This window comes from Phodopus roborovskii, unplaced genomic scaffold (assembly GCF_943737965.1).
Source record: "Phodopus roborovskii unplaced genomic scaffold, PHOROB, whole genome shotgun sequence".
Taxonomy (NCBI): Eukaryota; Metazoa; Chordata; class Mammalia; order Rodentia; family Cricetidae; genus Phodopus; species Phodopus roborovskii.
Window position 1 is genome coordinate 55881598 of NW_026126407.1, and position 16152 is coordinate 55897749.

At 41.6% G+C, this 16152-nt stretch overlaps 1 protein-coding gene across 1 annotated transcript in view; it reads right to left on the bottom strand.

The window, feature by feature from the left end:
• Positions 1-1944: 1944 nt before the first annotated feature.
• Grin2a (glutamate ionotropic receptor NMDA type subunit 2A) overlaps positions 1945-16152 on the bottom strand; it is a 381691-nt gene continuing 367483 nt past the window's right edge. Inside the window, exons 13-14 of the mRNA XM_051181444.1 lie at positions 8179-8417; positions 1945-3986 (exon numbers count right to left, since the gene is read on the bottom strand). Coding sequence (XP_051037401.1) covers positions 2187-3986; positions 8179-8417 — 2039 coding nt within the window. The 3' untranslated portion in view covers positions 1945-2186. The remainder of the gene's footprint in view (positions 3987-8178; positions 8418-16152) is intronic.

Here is a 16152-nt window from a genome sequence, read left to right on the forward strand (position 1 = left end):
ACTTGAGATTGGAAACTGCTGAGGCTGATCTAGGTTCTCCAATTCAGACTTGTCTATCTCTGGGACTCAGGGAAGGAGAGGGTGCTGGATCTATGGGATAAAATGTGACTCTGAAGTTTATCAACCTCTAGCACTGCCTTGTCCCCTTCTTTGTTCTAAAAAGAAGAGAAGACATGCTCTGTCCCTGTCCCCCTTTACCATGGCATCACTGGCACTCTGGCTTATTGCATCACTTTTTGTCAGTATGGAATACTGTAGGTCAGTTGAACTTTTCCAGTATTAGCTCCATTTAAACATCCTCAAGTTCTATGAGAACCTTCCCTGACTTCTGCTCAACTCTAAGACAATACCAGCTACAAAATAGAACACCCCATGAGGAAAAGAAACAGATGGAATTTCAGCTTGCAATGCTGTCCCTTTCTCCAAGAACCCAAATCAAAATTCAATAAAAAAAAAAAAAAAAAAAAAAAAAAAAAAAAAACAGGAAATGGTTAGTCTCTTTCACAGGAGCAAGTCTCATGCAAAATACCATCGCCAGCTAACCCAGCTATTTCAAGGCCAATAATGCATTGAAAATATAATAATTGATAGAAAAGAACCATATAAAATGTTTCATTCATATTATTTGCTGTTTGTGATATGTCCTTGTCTAATAAATATCATAGCTACCTTTTGTATCTTTTTTTAAAATGTGGTAGAAAATTTATGTGCTAAGAAAATTTTCATGCATGAATATTCCCCTCACTGTCTCCATTTTTTTTTTAATAATGAGTATCTGTTCTGTCATATATGCACAGGCTTGAGTGGGCCAAGAATAGGACAATGCACATGACTCAGGAATGACAATTGCATCAAAGACTTCTCATCCATCTCTGTTGGTACTGGGCAAACGGTTCACCTCCAAGAAGGTGCATATTTCAGAGGAGAGAAATCCCTTGTCTTACTGAGTTTATCCATAGCTGGAAGTGTACTCAGGATAAATTCACAAGTGGCTTTAATGGTGAAGGCTGTTGATTTGAGGAGATTTGTATAGAAATAAGTATCTAATATGGTATTTTGGCATTAAGAAAGATAAATGTCAAACCATGTTAGCCTTGGGCACACAGATGGCCTGGTACTTCTTACAAATTACACATGGCTGCTGGCACATGTCACTACTTTAACAATTCTAGGAACACAACACACAGCTCTTTGGGGGACAGAACAAGTTACGATTACTTTGCGGGGGGGGGGGGGAATTGGGTAAGAGATACTATACAACCCTGAGTCATCACCAGAAGGGAGGAAACGCAAACTTACGTACGTAAGAGTCTTCAAGATAAACTACAATGGCCACTATGTCATAGACAGATCCACACTTAGATATCGAAGACATAGATGAGTTTATGCAGCTCCAAACAAGACCATTGAAGCTGAGGGTGAGAGATACACAGACATTAACATCCAAAGAGATTCTTATACCTCTCCACCTGAGAGTCCCTGTGGCTATTTTTTCCAGGTGTGTCTTGGGGACAGACTACAATGAAAGTAGCATATGCACAATGAACACACTGATTTTCTATTCTTTGGGGGGGGGACCTGGAGTTCTTGGAGGCTGAGCCAGGGTTGTAATGGAAGGCATAACAAGAAAGCTGAGAACTGTTACAAGCCAAACTTCTTAATCCTTGCACATGTCAATCTTACTACAGTGCAGATGCATTCTTAACTGTCTTATTGTCTGTGTCAGACTTGCATGCATACCATATTGCTTATTCTGTATTAGAGAAACTGTGAGGCATTTCTGATGGGGAAGTTACTTGGTGGATTGATCTTCATGGAATTTGGAATATAGTCAATCACAACATCACTGTTGCCATTCAGTGCACCATTATTGCCATCATGCCCAGTCAGCATGTCTGGGAGACTTGACCATATTTATTTTTGTTTATATTTGTTTTATTTATATTTGTTTTCTTTTGGTTTTGGTTAAGGATTCACCTATTCTGTATGTATTGTGCTCAGCACATACCTCACAAGATTCCTTGAGTGAAAGATTATGGCATGGAGCCATGTGCAAAAGAGCCAACAAAAAAAGTACCTCCCTAAATCCTCTTCCTCCTAGTAGGGTGCTATGGGACATCCAACATTTACCCTTCAGAACATTGGCCATTCCATGTTTCCTCATGGATAAACACTGATGGAAGATTTTAAACATCAGATTCGATACTAGGCATTTTCTTGTACACACGTCTATTGCTGCAGGAATTTAAAACCCTGGGGGTAGAGTACATGTTATTCTTATTTGCAGCATAAGGCATAACATGCTCTGAAATATACACATCACTGTGGCCCCGACTGTCCCTGGAGCAATACGATGCTGTGGACCTCAAGGATGACCGAAGATAGCTGTCATTTGCTGCCTGTGATGGCAATGAGTGTTTATAAGGGTCTGAGGGACATCTCCCAATAACTAAGCGTTGGTCATCCCCATACGTGTGGAGGAAAGGGTTATCAGAGGTATGGTCTGGCAAGAGAGACTTGCTTCTCTTGCTGTCCTCCAGACCTTGAGGGAAAAGGGAGCTTTTGTTCCCCAAGAGTTTGCTTGAGGGGACACTGAACAGGCTCCCATATAAGTTACCCTCTAATAGCCGTTCTCTGTCCTTGAGGCTTATGCTCCGGGAGGGCCTGCTAAGGTCAATCTCCCTGGGTTTGTCGAGAATATTATCATAGGAGTGCTGTCGGTTAATCCTTAGCTTGTTCTTCTGGAACTGGAGGGCATTGTTCTGGGACCAGTCCTGCTGGTAGACCTCCTCCTGAGTAGCTGGGTTACCTGTCTCCTGAAGCATCTGGTCTTCATCAATGTCATAGAGGTTCCCCATCCGCAGACAGGCATCACACTTGAAAGGAGACCTCATGGTAAAGTGGCCTGAGTAGGTGGGCAGGTTTGAAAGGCAGCTTCTGCAATGTGTGGAGTTCTGCCGGTAGCGATCACTGCCCTCACTATGTGGGGAACCCTTGTCTTTCAAAGTAAAGTGTTTGGCATAGAGTTTATACTGGTCATTGTTGGGAAGCCCATCTTCATTGTGAAGTGGGTTCCTGTTCATGGGAAGCGTGGAGTCTCCCTTGCGGAAGTTCTCATTGTGGTCTTGGTAAGTATTTGGGAAGCCCACGTTCTCAGGGAGGGCTATGTTCTCAACAAACTGTGGAGGATCTAAGTGGAAACTGGGCTCCTTCTCACCATCAATGGTGTAGATCTTATCCCTGGGAGAGCTTGCTTTGGTTTTCATGTAGGTACGCTCAACCTCGCTACAGTCCTTAGGATATTTGGAGGCCATTGACCTTTTGAAGTTATCCTTGGTCTTGTGGTTCTTATTGTTATCTGGCTCCCTGTGGCATGTGGCCCGGCTTGAAGTTTCTGAAATGTCAGAGTGGGCTACCTCTTCTGGAAGATACCTAGGACTCTTTAGGGAGTGGGTCCTGTTCTCCACAGTCTTATCATCCCTCTGTGAGACTGGATTCTGGTTCAGAGAATCCTGGCGTAGAGACTCCATGGATTTCTTCCAAAGCTGCCGTGATCGGGAGTTCCCTTTGGATTCAGTGCTGACAGCCACCTCCACTGTGTTAGGGTTGGACTCATTGAGGGTAAGAGGATGCTGTCCTTGGAACACATAGTTACTGAGATTATCCTTATGCCTGTTGGCCACAAATGTTTGGAGTTCATTCATGTTGTCCCCAAATATGCTGTCCTTTCCCTGAAAGGACCTGTTGTCTGAGTATATTAAATTCCCCTTGTCTGAAACCATGTCCACAATAAGTGACCCTCTTTGGATGAAGTCAGAAGCTCTTTTAGGTGAGTCCATTCTTGAGGAGTTCATGTTGGACATATTGGAGATGTTCTTGGCTGACCGAAGAAGCTTTAGCATGTTGCTCTGTGATCCAGTCAAATTGAAGTCTGGAGACTTCTTCTTTTCTTCAATGTGTACACCATGGATGCAACTATAGATGCCCTGTGAATGAGGAACACAATACACACATCAACAGCAGACACTATTATGAAACCACTTGCCCATCTGAGCTTTACCTACAAAGGTGAATGATGGATTTCTTTTTAGAATTTGTTCTGAATCCTGATTATCTTACATCAATAGGCAAGACAAGTTGCAATGTACCAGTGCTGTGTAACTATTTATTCAGCATTGAAACAGTCTATTAAGCCTCAGGAAGTTAACACAATTCATAAGTCTCAGCAAGCTCCTGAAACTTACATGGTTCACAAGATTTCACCCAATTACCTTACTCCTTTCTTCTTCTTTCCTTCCTGCCTTCTTTCCTTTTCACCCCCCCTCATCTATTCCTTTTTTTATTTCCTTCATTTGCTCCTTTTATTGTTCCCTCTCAGAGTCCTTCCCTTCTTTCCCCTTTTCTTCCATTCTTGGCCTCTGTCCCTCCCTGCCTCTCTCCTCCCTTCTTTCCCTCCCTCCCTCCCTTCTATATTATCTTTAGTCTACTTCTCTGTGTCATGAGAAGTTAGTTGGCTATTGTTCTTTCCACAAACCACATTCTTCCCCCTTGTGATAAGAATTTTGGAACACTCACTGTGGATATAAGAAACATACACTTATGCCATGTGTTTCATAGGACCTGACATATTAGCCAACCACCAATTAGACACATAACATAATCTTATATATATTCTAGAGGGTCTATGCACATATGAGTGAAAATTTGATATTTCCTTTATGTCAGAATATGTCAGAATCAGATAAGATCTTTGTTACCTCTCCTTGTTGTATCATGAAAAATACAGGGTTTTTTCCTCTAAATTTTCAACTGTATTGTAACAAACTCCTACCCTCAGGAGAACTTATAGACTTCGCTATACCTGTTACCACAGTGCAATGTGTTGCCCTGCCATCTTGAATTTCTGACTATTCTCCCATGCAACCTTGAACTGCTGACAGTGCTCCCCCTGCCACCCTGAATTGCTGGTTGTGTTTGGAGGAGGCCCGCATCAGAGCTGTGCTGTGTTGCAAGAGATGGTGGGGATGATGAGGCAGTGGCTTCTCCTAGGATAGGCACAAGACAGCTAAAGCAATTTATACAATTAATCTGCCTGGTGGCACTAAGGAAGGGAGGAAGTGTGATAGGACTGTCTAGGCCTCAGGGTTTTCATAACAGCTTCCTCTATTTGAATCGATCCATTTTCCACATGAGCTGTTCAGGAGGTGGAGCACATATTCCAGAATAATAGGATGGGTCTGAGAGCAGTAGATGTGGCCTTGGATAAGCTATTGTCCCCAAGTGAGCCTCAACTTTTCCAGCTATGAAGTGGAAAACAAAAATGTAATTGTGGAGTGGACTGGCTGTGACCTGCCTTTGCTCCTTTCTCCCTTCAAACCTGCTAGAAAACACAATGTCCAGGCTGTAAAAGCCACAAAAAGTGCATGCCACTCTCTGCTACATAAAGATCATTCCAGAAATCACACTTGCCTTCTGATTAGTAAGGCTGGCTCCTGTGGAGCCCAATGAGCCTCTGGCTAAAGTTAGCACTCTCTTTCCCTCTATTGCTCACAGATTCTAAATACCTTCCCTTGATTGTGGAAATGAGGTACCCTCTTAGTGTACTTGGTGGGTTACAGTCTTCTGTTCAACCTGCTTTCTTCTCAGGACACCTGACTTCTGAAAACATGCTCAGTTGGGCAAAGGCTATACAGCTCACCTTGTTCCCATTCATCTTGGGCTAGGTCTTAATGGCCTGTTAGTAGATAGTTTCTTTTCCTTTTTTTTTTTTTTTTTTTTTTTTTTTTTTGTTTAAGCTCCCTACCTTGGAGCACAATGGGAAGGCATCTACAGCCCCCACCCACTGTTTGTGTTTTACCAAGTCCAAGGATTTGGACTCGAGATAGCAAGCATCTTTTTCCCCTCTTTTAAATGATGTGTGTGAAGGGAGGCACACTTTGGAGAGAAAACTAACATTAAGTCTATCCCACAGATTGGAAGATGCATTTTTAAGTCACAAAATTATGACAAGGGACAGCCATTGTACACACTTGGTTCCAGTGTTTAATAAATGTGTCATTTGAGCTAGTATATCCCCCTTGATGGTATGTGTCCCAGGTTGGCATCTATATTGCATCTCCAGAGACACAGACTGCAAGGAGAGCTGAATGGGCTTACTGTATGGTGATCACTTTTCTGTGGGCTGCATGGTCAGTGTTCTAAAAGAACTGGCAATGAGGACATGTATCCTCTGTGAAATAGACACCTGCCTTGGGAGATTTCAGAGCATCACAGATAAGCATCCTCAGAAAGAAGCCCACACTCTGAACTTGACTAATGTATGTGACCCAACTTTGTATGCAGGTAGTGTGTGTGTGTGTGTGTGTGTGTGTGTGTGTGTGTGTGTGTGTAGGTCAAAAGGCAGACACAGGTGTTGCTTTCTTGGGAGTTGTTACCACCTTAGTGCCTCTGTTATATCCCATTTATGGCCTGATGGTTAAAGTGCAAGCACACCTGTTATTTCAGGGAACTATAAGATGAGAGTTTTTAAAAGCCCCATTTTAAGCTTTGGGGTCCCAGTTTCCTCATCCACAGAATGGGTATAATCAAATTAACTTCATGAGGTTTCACACTGAGACAACAGAGAAAATGTTATCTGATTCTGACCATTGTCCACACAGTAGCTGCATCTTGCCATTGCTTGCAATCCTCCACTAGAGGCTTTCTTTCTTCCTTCCTTCCTTTCTTTCTTTCTTTCTTTCTTTCTTTCTTTCTTTCTTTGTTTCTTTCTTTCTTTCTTTCTTTCTTTCTTTCTTAAGAAATCAACATCAGGTGCTGAACTTTCTGTTCCTTAGTAAAGAAAGGAGGCAGGCAAATTATGGTACCTCCTTATTCATACTGATGAGGCTGCTCTGATTTATAAGACAAATAATATTAAAGGAGGAGAGCCTCTGCCCCACTGGATTCCCTGAAGCCTTTGGGGTACATCAGTGGCTGGGCATCCCCCTCTGCTCTGGAGGAATGGAAAGTTCAAATTCCACCAACAAACCTCGCCTGCACTCCCCAGTCCTCTTTATTTCTAGCCATAAGACACTTGGATAGGAATGCCGGACTCAGTTCATTTCTCATAATGATGATCCTACCAACTTGACTGTCTGTTCCAAAAAGAAGCCAGATTTACAAGCAAATGCAACAGTGTGCATTTGCGTAACGTAATCCTAGAACCATTTGGATATGAAAAGCCTTTAGTAATTGGCTTGGAGAATTAAAGTTGGCATAATTCCTAGCTATATGCATGCATGTTGTTATTTTTAAGCAAGCTGTGTGTTTAGATGCCATCAAGCTAATTAGGAAATATGTATTTGCACAGAACCCAAGTCGAGTATAATTGAATGGAGAAAATAAATCCTCCTCATGAAGCTAATGTGTACCTTCTGAATCTCCAAAGTTCTCAAAATCACCTAATGCTAAGAATACACAAATTCACTTTAGACTGATTATTTCATTTCTCCCAATAAAGATCAGCATATAAAACTAAATGTTTTTGCCACTAAGATGGGAAGATGAAAGAAACAGGTAGATAAAGGAAAGATATATGATACATATTAGAAAGATAGCTAACTAGATGATAAATAATAATTGGCAGAAACATAGTGATAAGCCTGATAAGATAGATGACAGATAGATGATAGATTGATATATGATAGGTGACAGAGATAGATATGTGTGTGTATACATATATATATATGTATACACATATACACATAATACATAGAGAGAGAATGTAGCTAGATGGATAGATGGGCATATAAATGATAGATAGATAGATAAGTACACATAAATTATTAATAGATATAGATGATGATTGATGATGGATAAACAGACTGATAAATGAGAATAGATAGTTGATTGATAGGTCATAGGCAATAGAGATAGATGAATAGACATATAAGTGATACAGGATAGATAGTTGATAGATAAATTATAGATATATAGATGATAGATAGGTGATAGGTACATAGATGATGGTGTTGATGATAGATTGAGTATAGGTAAATAGATGATTAAGATAGATAGGTAATATATAGATGACTTGGTAGATACTAAAGTGTCTCAGCAATATGTGCCTGATTATCTGGAACTCCTATGTTGTTCTGGACCTGCCTGCTATACCAGGAAGGAGTTGCTTGGAGTACTGACCCTGCTGATGGAGAAGAGCAGCCCAGGTCGGTCAGAGCACACGCCAGTGAAGCAGAAGCGTAGCTTCCAGTAGAAGAGGTGCTCCCAGATGAAGGTGATCAAGCTGAGGGCCATAGCTGCAGCCAGCATGTAGAACACACCTGCCATGTTGTCAATGTCCAGCTGGCTGCTCATCACCTCATTCTTCTCGTTGTGGCAGATGCCTGTAAGCCACAGTGTCTCCAGTTCCTCCATCTCACCTGCACAGAACACAACACCAACAGGCAGTGAAGACCTGAGCACATGCTGTGGGGTAGGTACCTGAGCTAGCAACAGGTACATGGCTTACAATTGTGTGGCCTTAAGCTAAGTTACTAAGCTTGGATGACCTTTGGATGCTCAGGTGATACCTCCCTGCTACCACTATAGATAGACAGGATTAAATTAGATGGTTTTTACAGTGTGGTGAATTTGGCAGTTCCTGGTATAATTTTGATCATGATTGCAGTCTCCCCATATTATTTCCTTTGTCTTCTACATTCCCCAAAACCACACCCACCCATGCAAGATAGGAATGCTGGAGTAGAAATACATAATTTCAAAATCCCTCACACGAAAATGTATATAGCAAGAATGCATACTCCATGGAGCTGTGGTGAGGGTCAGTTGAGTCTGGTTTACATTAAGTCCCATAAACAATAGCTTGTGCTACTATTGATTGTAAGGAGGAAAATGCCTGCAACCATGCCTAGCAGAGGGAGGATCTCAAATATACCAGTTTCTTCTTTCTCATGTTTAGAACACCCCAAACCACTCCAAAAACTCGCCACAAATAATGAGCTTAAGATGCTAAACATTACTAGAAGAAAGACATCTTGGCTCTGAATGGCCCTTTGCAAAGTGAACATCTTCCTTACTTCAACAGGCAACTAAGGAAACAGGTGTGCTTTTCACTGAAAATGAAAAGGAGATGTGCCCGACACATTTCTTCGGTGCATTTTATCCAATCCCCCTTTAGGATAAAATTCCATGATCTCAATATCTAGCAATTACACCAACCATCTACAATTCACTGAACACTGGCATTTACTCCATGAATCAGTCTTAAGAATTCTATATCAGGGACATTAATCATCAAAGAAAACTTATATGCTAAATGCAAATCATGACTCCATTGTGCATGTATGTGTCTGATAGCTAAGCTGAGTAGGAGGTATCTGAAGGAAGATGAAGGGATGGCTTTAAAAGTTTGTTCTGCCTCTTCTCTGGGGGAGGTTGTTACCATTATGGATTTCAAATAAATTTTGTTTTTAAGTTTTGTGAAATCAATGTGTTATCACTTTTGGTTATTTTTAATGCAAGTTGGTTGTGATATTTCCTGGGCCTTTTGGTGACATTCAGCTTTCTTCAGATTTGAACTGCTGCTGTAGGGTCAATGGTCCCCCCACTGCCATTGGCTTGTTTCACAATCTCTATTTCCTCTCAAATTGCTTCCGGGAATTTCCTTTGGACATTGGTGTAGAATATGCATGTGGATTTGCTTTATTTATTTAGACTTTGGTCTCAGTGTTATTCTTCTGTCTCATGACTCTTGGCTTGAATTCTGGGAAAAAAGTTCTCACCTAGGGCAAGTGGGGTAGCTCAGCATGTCATAGCACTTGCTGCCAGCCTGAAGACCTGAGTTTGATCCCAGGGAGTCATGCAGTGAAGAGAGAGAACTCCTGAAAGTTGCCCTGTGAGTTCCATATGTGTGTCTTGACATGGCTCACTCCACATGTACACACATATAAATATTAAAAAAATAAAAACCTCATCTATTATTGCTTTTAATATTAACTCCCCCATCTTAACATGTTTTTAAACCATATATTACCATTGAACTTTGGCAATTACTACTCTATGGTGTTGTCTTTTCCACAGTGTTGTGAGGTTTGAAATATTTCCGACTGGCTTCACTTACTACATAATAAGCACTCACACTGTTTTTTTGTCATTCCTGGGTCAATAGCTCATTTCTTTGCACTTCCGACTTCCATGGTCGGGATAGAGTTTGCTCATGTCTTCACCTATTGATGTCCGTGTTGGTTCTTTCCAAATTTTCACCATTACAAATAAAGCCACTACAAACATTGATTAGTAAAGATTTTTGTATGGATATTTTTGACTCATATGGTCAAAATATCTAGAGAAATTTTGCTAAATTCTCTTGATTATATGGTAAAAACTTTTGAGCTTTCTAGGAAACTGCCAAATTGTATTCCAAACTAACAGTACCATTTCTCATCTCAAATACCCACAAGACTTGATTAGTTTTGTCAGTGTTTGTGTGAGAGTTTTGCTCTTTTCATAGGCTGACAGTGCTACCTGCTTACTTTAATTAGCAATTCCTTAATGATCTGTAATAACTCATTTTATCCTGGAAATTTTAACAAAGTGTATTGTCAGTCTACCCCTTATACCAAAAACCTTGTTTTCATATTTATTTATCTCTGTGGTCTGGAACTGATTGATCCATATGAAGATTGATTCTCTAGTCCATTTGTCTTTAATTGTTAATATTTCACTTTATGTTTTCATTTTAATCTCTTTATTTTCCATGAGATATTAATTGGTTTCTTTCACAGTGTCAGCTGTTCTTTTCATTATGATTTTCAAACCTATTCTAATTTAGCATTTTCAAACCTATAGCCAAGGGGAATCATTCTTAAACTTCTCATTCTTTTTGCTCTGTCTTCTCACTCGTGGTACATGATTTCCTGTGACAATTGTAATCTTTTAAATGTTTTATTTAGTCGCTGCTAATTTTGTATGTGCATCCAATGTACTTAGAGCATATCTCCCCTGCTCATCCCCTTCAGCTCCTCCTGGATGCCCCCTACATTCACCTCTAAGACTCATATCTTTTGTTTTTGATAACCCACTGAGTCTGAAGAGTGCTGCCAATCTGTGCATGGGTACAGGGCATCATCCACCAGAGCCAATGGCACCCTACTGTTGGACACGGCTAAGGGAAACAGACTCTTCTTTACTGATTGCCCATTAATTGCAAGCAGCTCCTCTGCTAGGTAGGGATGGGGCTTTGGGAGCTTCTCCCTGTTCATGCTGGAATGACATGCCATGCCGACTACTTGATCTTCTGTAGGTTTTGTCCCAGCAACTGTAGCTGTTATGGTTTTGTGAGTGCTATGGCCCTGTCATATCACAACAATCTCCCATGATCTCTGGCTCTTTCTAGTTTTCTGGCCCCTCTTCCTTACCTCCCCTGAGCCTTTGAGGGGATGCAGTATGACACAGATGCCCCATTTGGGACTAAGAATGCCCCATCACTTTTTTCAATTTCAGGTTTCAGTATTAACCACTGCCTGCTCCATACCTTTCTAACTTTTGATCCTGAGTTAATCCTCTGCAGAGTTTTTCTCCTTCTATAAATCATAAGCTCCCCACAGATCACGGAGTGACAGAGTGCCCCTAGAGATGGTTTTGGGGTTGGCTTCTCCCACAGCCCCAGGAATTTTTAGTGCACTCATTTTTGCATGAAAAAGATTGAATGTGATTATTGCATCATTTAAGTGATGTACATTTGGACTCTCAAAGGCATCTGGGTTCAGTTTCTCACTCAGCAGTAAGCAGATGGAAAGCTTCCCTGCATTTTGTTTGCTTTGATGGACAGAGATTTTCCCAGTTTCCTTTTCACAGACAAAATGAGTCATTGAAGGTCTCAAAGTTGTACATAGGAAGGGAAGCATGCATATTTATGAGAGGAAAAGATACTAAGAACTCTATCTCCTAGCAAGTACTCTACCCAATATGGCAGTTCTTGTGAAACAGCATTGCGGACAGAGTGACAAGAAGGACTATTTATCTTGGCTGAACTCCTTCCCTTCCAACATACTGCAGCACAGTACACAGTCTAACACACTGTGGAAAATGAGTACTAGCTCCTGTCCACTCAGCACAGACACAGATGCATCCGAAGCCCTCTGCCCACCATGATCCTCAAGGCTTATATAACTACTTCCTCTCTCTCTCTCTCTCTCTCTCTCTCTCTCTCTCTCTCTCTCTCTCTCTCTCTTAAGCCACTAATGTCACTTCCTAAAAACATGACCTATTGTTGAGCTTCCCCTCCCTTGAGTTTGTGAGGACACACATACAAAAATGGGCTTTTCTCCCTAGGTTTCACACAGTTCCCAGAATTTCTTCTCTTTAGTGTTGTCTCAAAAACAGCCAGGTTTGTAAGCCTGTGACACGGGCAGTCTGGCTTAAAGAAACTTGATTCCTTCCAAGATGCAAGCACAAAGAATTTTTTGTCTTTGTCCTTTGCCTGCACATAACACACTTGTCTTTCAAATAAGCAAAATTGGTAAACCCAACCTAGATTCCAAAAGGAGAGTGGCATTAAATTTCTCAGCACCAATTCCAGCCAGTTTATATCCATTTTCCACCTAGATAGTTCATGCCATGTGCCCCTCTTCCTAGTGTAGCAAACTGTGGTTCAGATACTTGCTTATTCCATTTTTAATTCACTCAACTATATTATGATCTCCTTGAGGGAGATCAGGGACCATGTTTTATGATTTTTTATATTTCTGATAGCCTACAGCAATACTAAACATCAGATCCATATTTTCTGTTTCTATTTTTTGTTTTGTATCCCCAAGCTTAAAATTGGGTAGAACTACAAAAATGTGCAGATCTCTTTGCTGTTTTCCTGACTTAGAGGAAAACAGGACAAATGGGGAGTGATTTGGTGGATGGGAGAGTGAGCCTTTCAATGAGGAAGCCCTGAGCTGGTGTGAGGAAGCCCTGAGCTGGTGTGAGGAAGCCCTGAGCTGGTGTGAGGAAGCCCTGAGCTGGTGTGAAGCCCTGAGCTGGTGTGAAGCACTTAATATCATTTTCCTAAGGAGGAGCTTGGAATCACACATCTCATTGTCAGTTTAACCTCTTACAAAGAGGTCATAGCATTGTCAGTTTTATCTTAGGAACCAGTGCTGGCAAATGGGATTGCTAAATCTGTTTTCTAAAGGAGGTTCATTCTTGCTGGGAGGACAGAGACCAGGGAAAGCTTGGGTTGTGGCCAGACCCTCCATTTTCTCCCTTCCTGGGATAAGACTGGTCCCAGCAAAGGCTCTCTCCTATTCATGCTTGTAACGACAGTGACCCATGTGACACTGCACCTATGTCAAAGGGGCCTCTTATTTCTGTCTTCTAGGGTGCATTGTCATGTGAGGCATCACTGTCCGATGTCCTGTCCACATGGGTTCTAGGAATCACATTCTGGTTCCCACAAGACACCTTGTTACCACATTACTGGCTGAGCCATCGTCCCAGTCCACATTTTTATTTAACAAAATTACATAAACTACTATATCCAGGCACTGTCATGATTCATTCTTATTTATTTTTTAAACTAATTCATCACCCTCATATTGACGTACTATGGCTGGCTCTGTCACCATTGCCATCTGCATCTGAGATTTAAGGTAGAGAAGTTGTGGCATTTGCTTTTGCATTCCAACTTTGACATCTACTGAGTGTGAACACAGAGTTATTGACTTCATAGAAGATTTATTACAATTAAATGATGTTGCATGAACACTACTACTCACACTACTACTCACGTGTTAATAACTTGTATTTCGGGGGATAATATTCTTAGTGTATGAAGTCAGGGAAGACAGGGAGTGGAGTGGGGGCACACAAGCCTTACTGTCCCCTTCTAACTAATATATCCTGGAAATCCAAGAATGCCCAACCCTTGAAGAGACTCAACTTCCAGAAGACTCTGTACCATTTAAAGTGAGAGGCATCATTGTCTTACTTGTAGGGAAGTACTCAGCACTTCTGCACTTCCAGGGAGCGGGAGTCCCCAGCACTTCCTGGGGGGTCCTCAATATTTCTTGGCAAAAGCAGTTGCTTTTCAGGTTAGATTTCATTCAATTCTGTAAGACCTCCTATGCACTAAGGGGATTGCTACAGAAGGGATTTTCTAGCAAGCAATGTGACTGCTTTCCCACTTCCCAGCAGTCCCTGAGGTCAATTAAAAAAAAAAAAAAAAGAAATCCATTTTGAATTTGTGCCCCTTAGGCTTTGTCCAGGCTTAAAAATGTGCTAAACACATTTAAAAAAAGTCATCTTTGATCCTCAGGAGGGATGAATTGAAGAGGCAGAGCTGGTGATTTGGGTTGTCTGGGGATGCTGTGTGTGTGTGTGTGTGTTTTCTTTACTCGTTCACACATTTTTAAGGCATGTATATTTTTCACTTAGTGATAAGTAGCATGCTGCTTTTGGCATCTATGAACTCAGAATCCTCCAGAAATATACTGCCATGCAAATCAGTAATTATGTCATGGTAAGATTAGGTTTTCATAACGCTAGAGGCAAGGAGAAACAAAGAGTGTTTGCGGATCAGGGAGTAGTTTGGAATTGGGGGTGGGTGGGTTACCAAAAGAGGGGCTAAGAGAGCAAAAGGACTCCCAAGTACCCTGGGGACAAAAAGAGCTATTAGACAGCAAACACTCTGACCTTGTAGTTCAAGATACTTTGGCTGCTCCCATGTTTCTCCAATCATAGTTCCCTGATGGGATACCCAGTGCTTCCTCACATGAAATATAAAAAATGTCAGCTGGAATAGTATGTGTGTATTGTGTTATGGTCATCTAAACCTCAAATTTGGATGACAATTCTAAAGTGTGGGAGGTTACTAGAAAAATCACAGTGACATAATCATTATTAGAGTCCTGTATTTTGCTCAGAGGCAACCAGATTGTGTAGAGCAGGCTCTCCTGCTTAGGGATATATTGTCACTGGGAGACACTGGAGAGGAAGGACTTGTAAGGTGGCATCAAGGTCACCATCACCCATATTGTTTAGTCTGGATATTTCAGCTATGGGTATTGCAGTGCATATCTGGGCATACGTAGGCATGTCTATGAGTTACTAGATTGGGTTAATTGAGGAGGGAATACCAGCCCTGAATGTGCACAACACCACTCCAAGGGTTGGGGTCCTAGACTGAACAAATAGAGAGTGAGGGGAATCTCAGCATTTAGTTTCTCCACTTCCTGACTGCAGACATTTGGAAGTAAGAGCTCCTTTAACTGATGTAGTGTGTGAATCAAAGAATGCAAGGCCAGGGAAGTGATTGCTTCATCACTGTGATGAACTGCCTCCCCCATAACTGTAAGCAAAAACAGACCCTTCCTCCATGAAGTTGGCATTGTCAGGCATTTGCTCACAGTACTAAAACAAGTAGCTAAAGGAAAAAGAACCCACATTTCTCCCAACATTACATCCTGGATGCCACTTTCATATAGACAGCCACAGTGTAGTCTGTGTCTCCATCCACAGGAGGTAAGTTTACTCCCTTTGATGGTATTCTCAACACAGTGCAAGTCTTACCATACTAACCACAGATGGTACAAGGTCCTTCTTTTCTTGCTTACTTCATAGCTCACAGATCTAAGAACCAGCAAGAACCCAAAAGAGATCAGTCTTTGAAGCCTCAGGCACAGGGGTCAGGAAGAGATTAAGGAACTCAGAAATGAGGCCTGGCTTTCAGGACAGACTCTGTCCCATCAAAGCTTTTGGGCATGGAGATGGTGGTTCCCATGGGGAGAAGGCTTCCATCTATAGCCTAAAGACGTCAGCATGATGTTGTTGCTGATCCCATCAGGGTTTTCTGTGAGCACCACAGGGGGAATTGACCCCATTCCATCTTGTTTCATGTCTTGCTTAGTCTTTGGGCACCTTGAGTTTCTCAGAAGTCCAATTGGAATGGAAAATGGCAAGGCAAGGGCTTCTTTGTGCAAAATCTAGGGCACAGAATCACATCACACTTGTGTTTTCAACAAGGACAGACTCTGGTGAAGCTACAGTCCTGAGAGTGAGAAAGGTTTGGGTCCTACATAGTCAGGGACTCTGCATGTGGACAGGAGATGCCAGACACATTGTTGATGTATGGTTAGCAATAGAGTAAGATCAGTATGATGTCTGGAC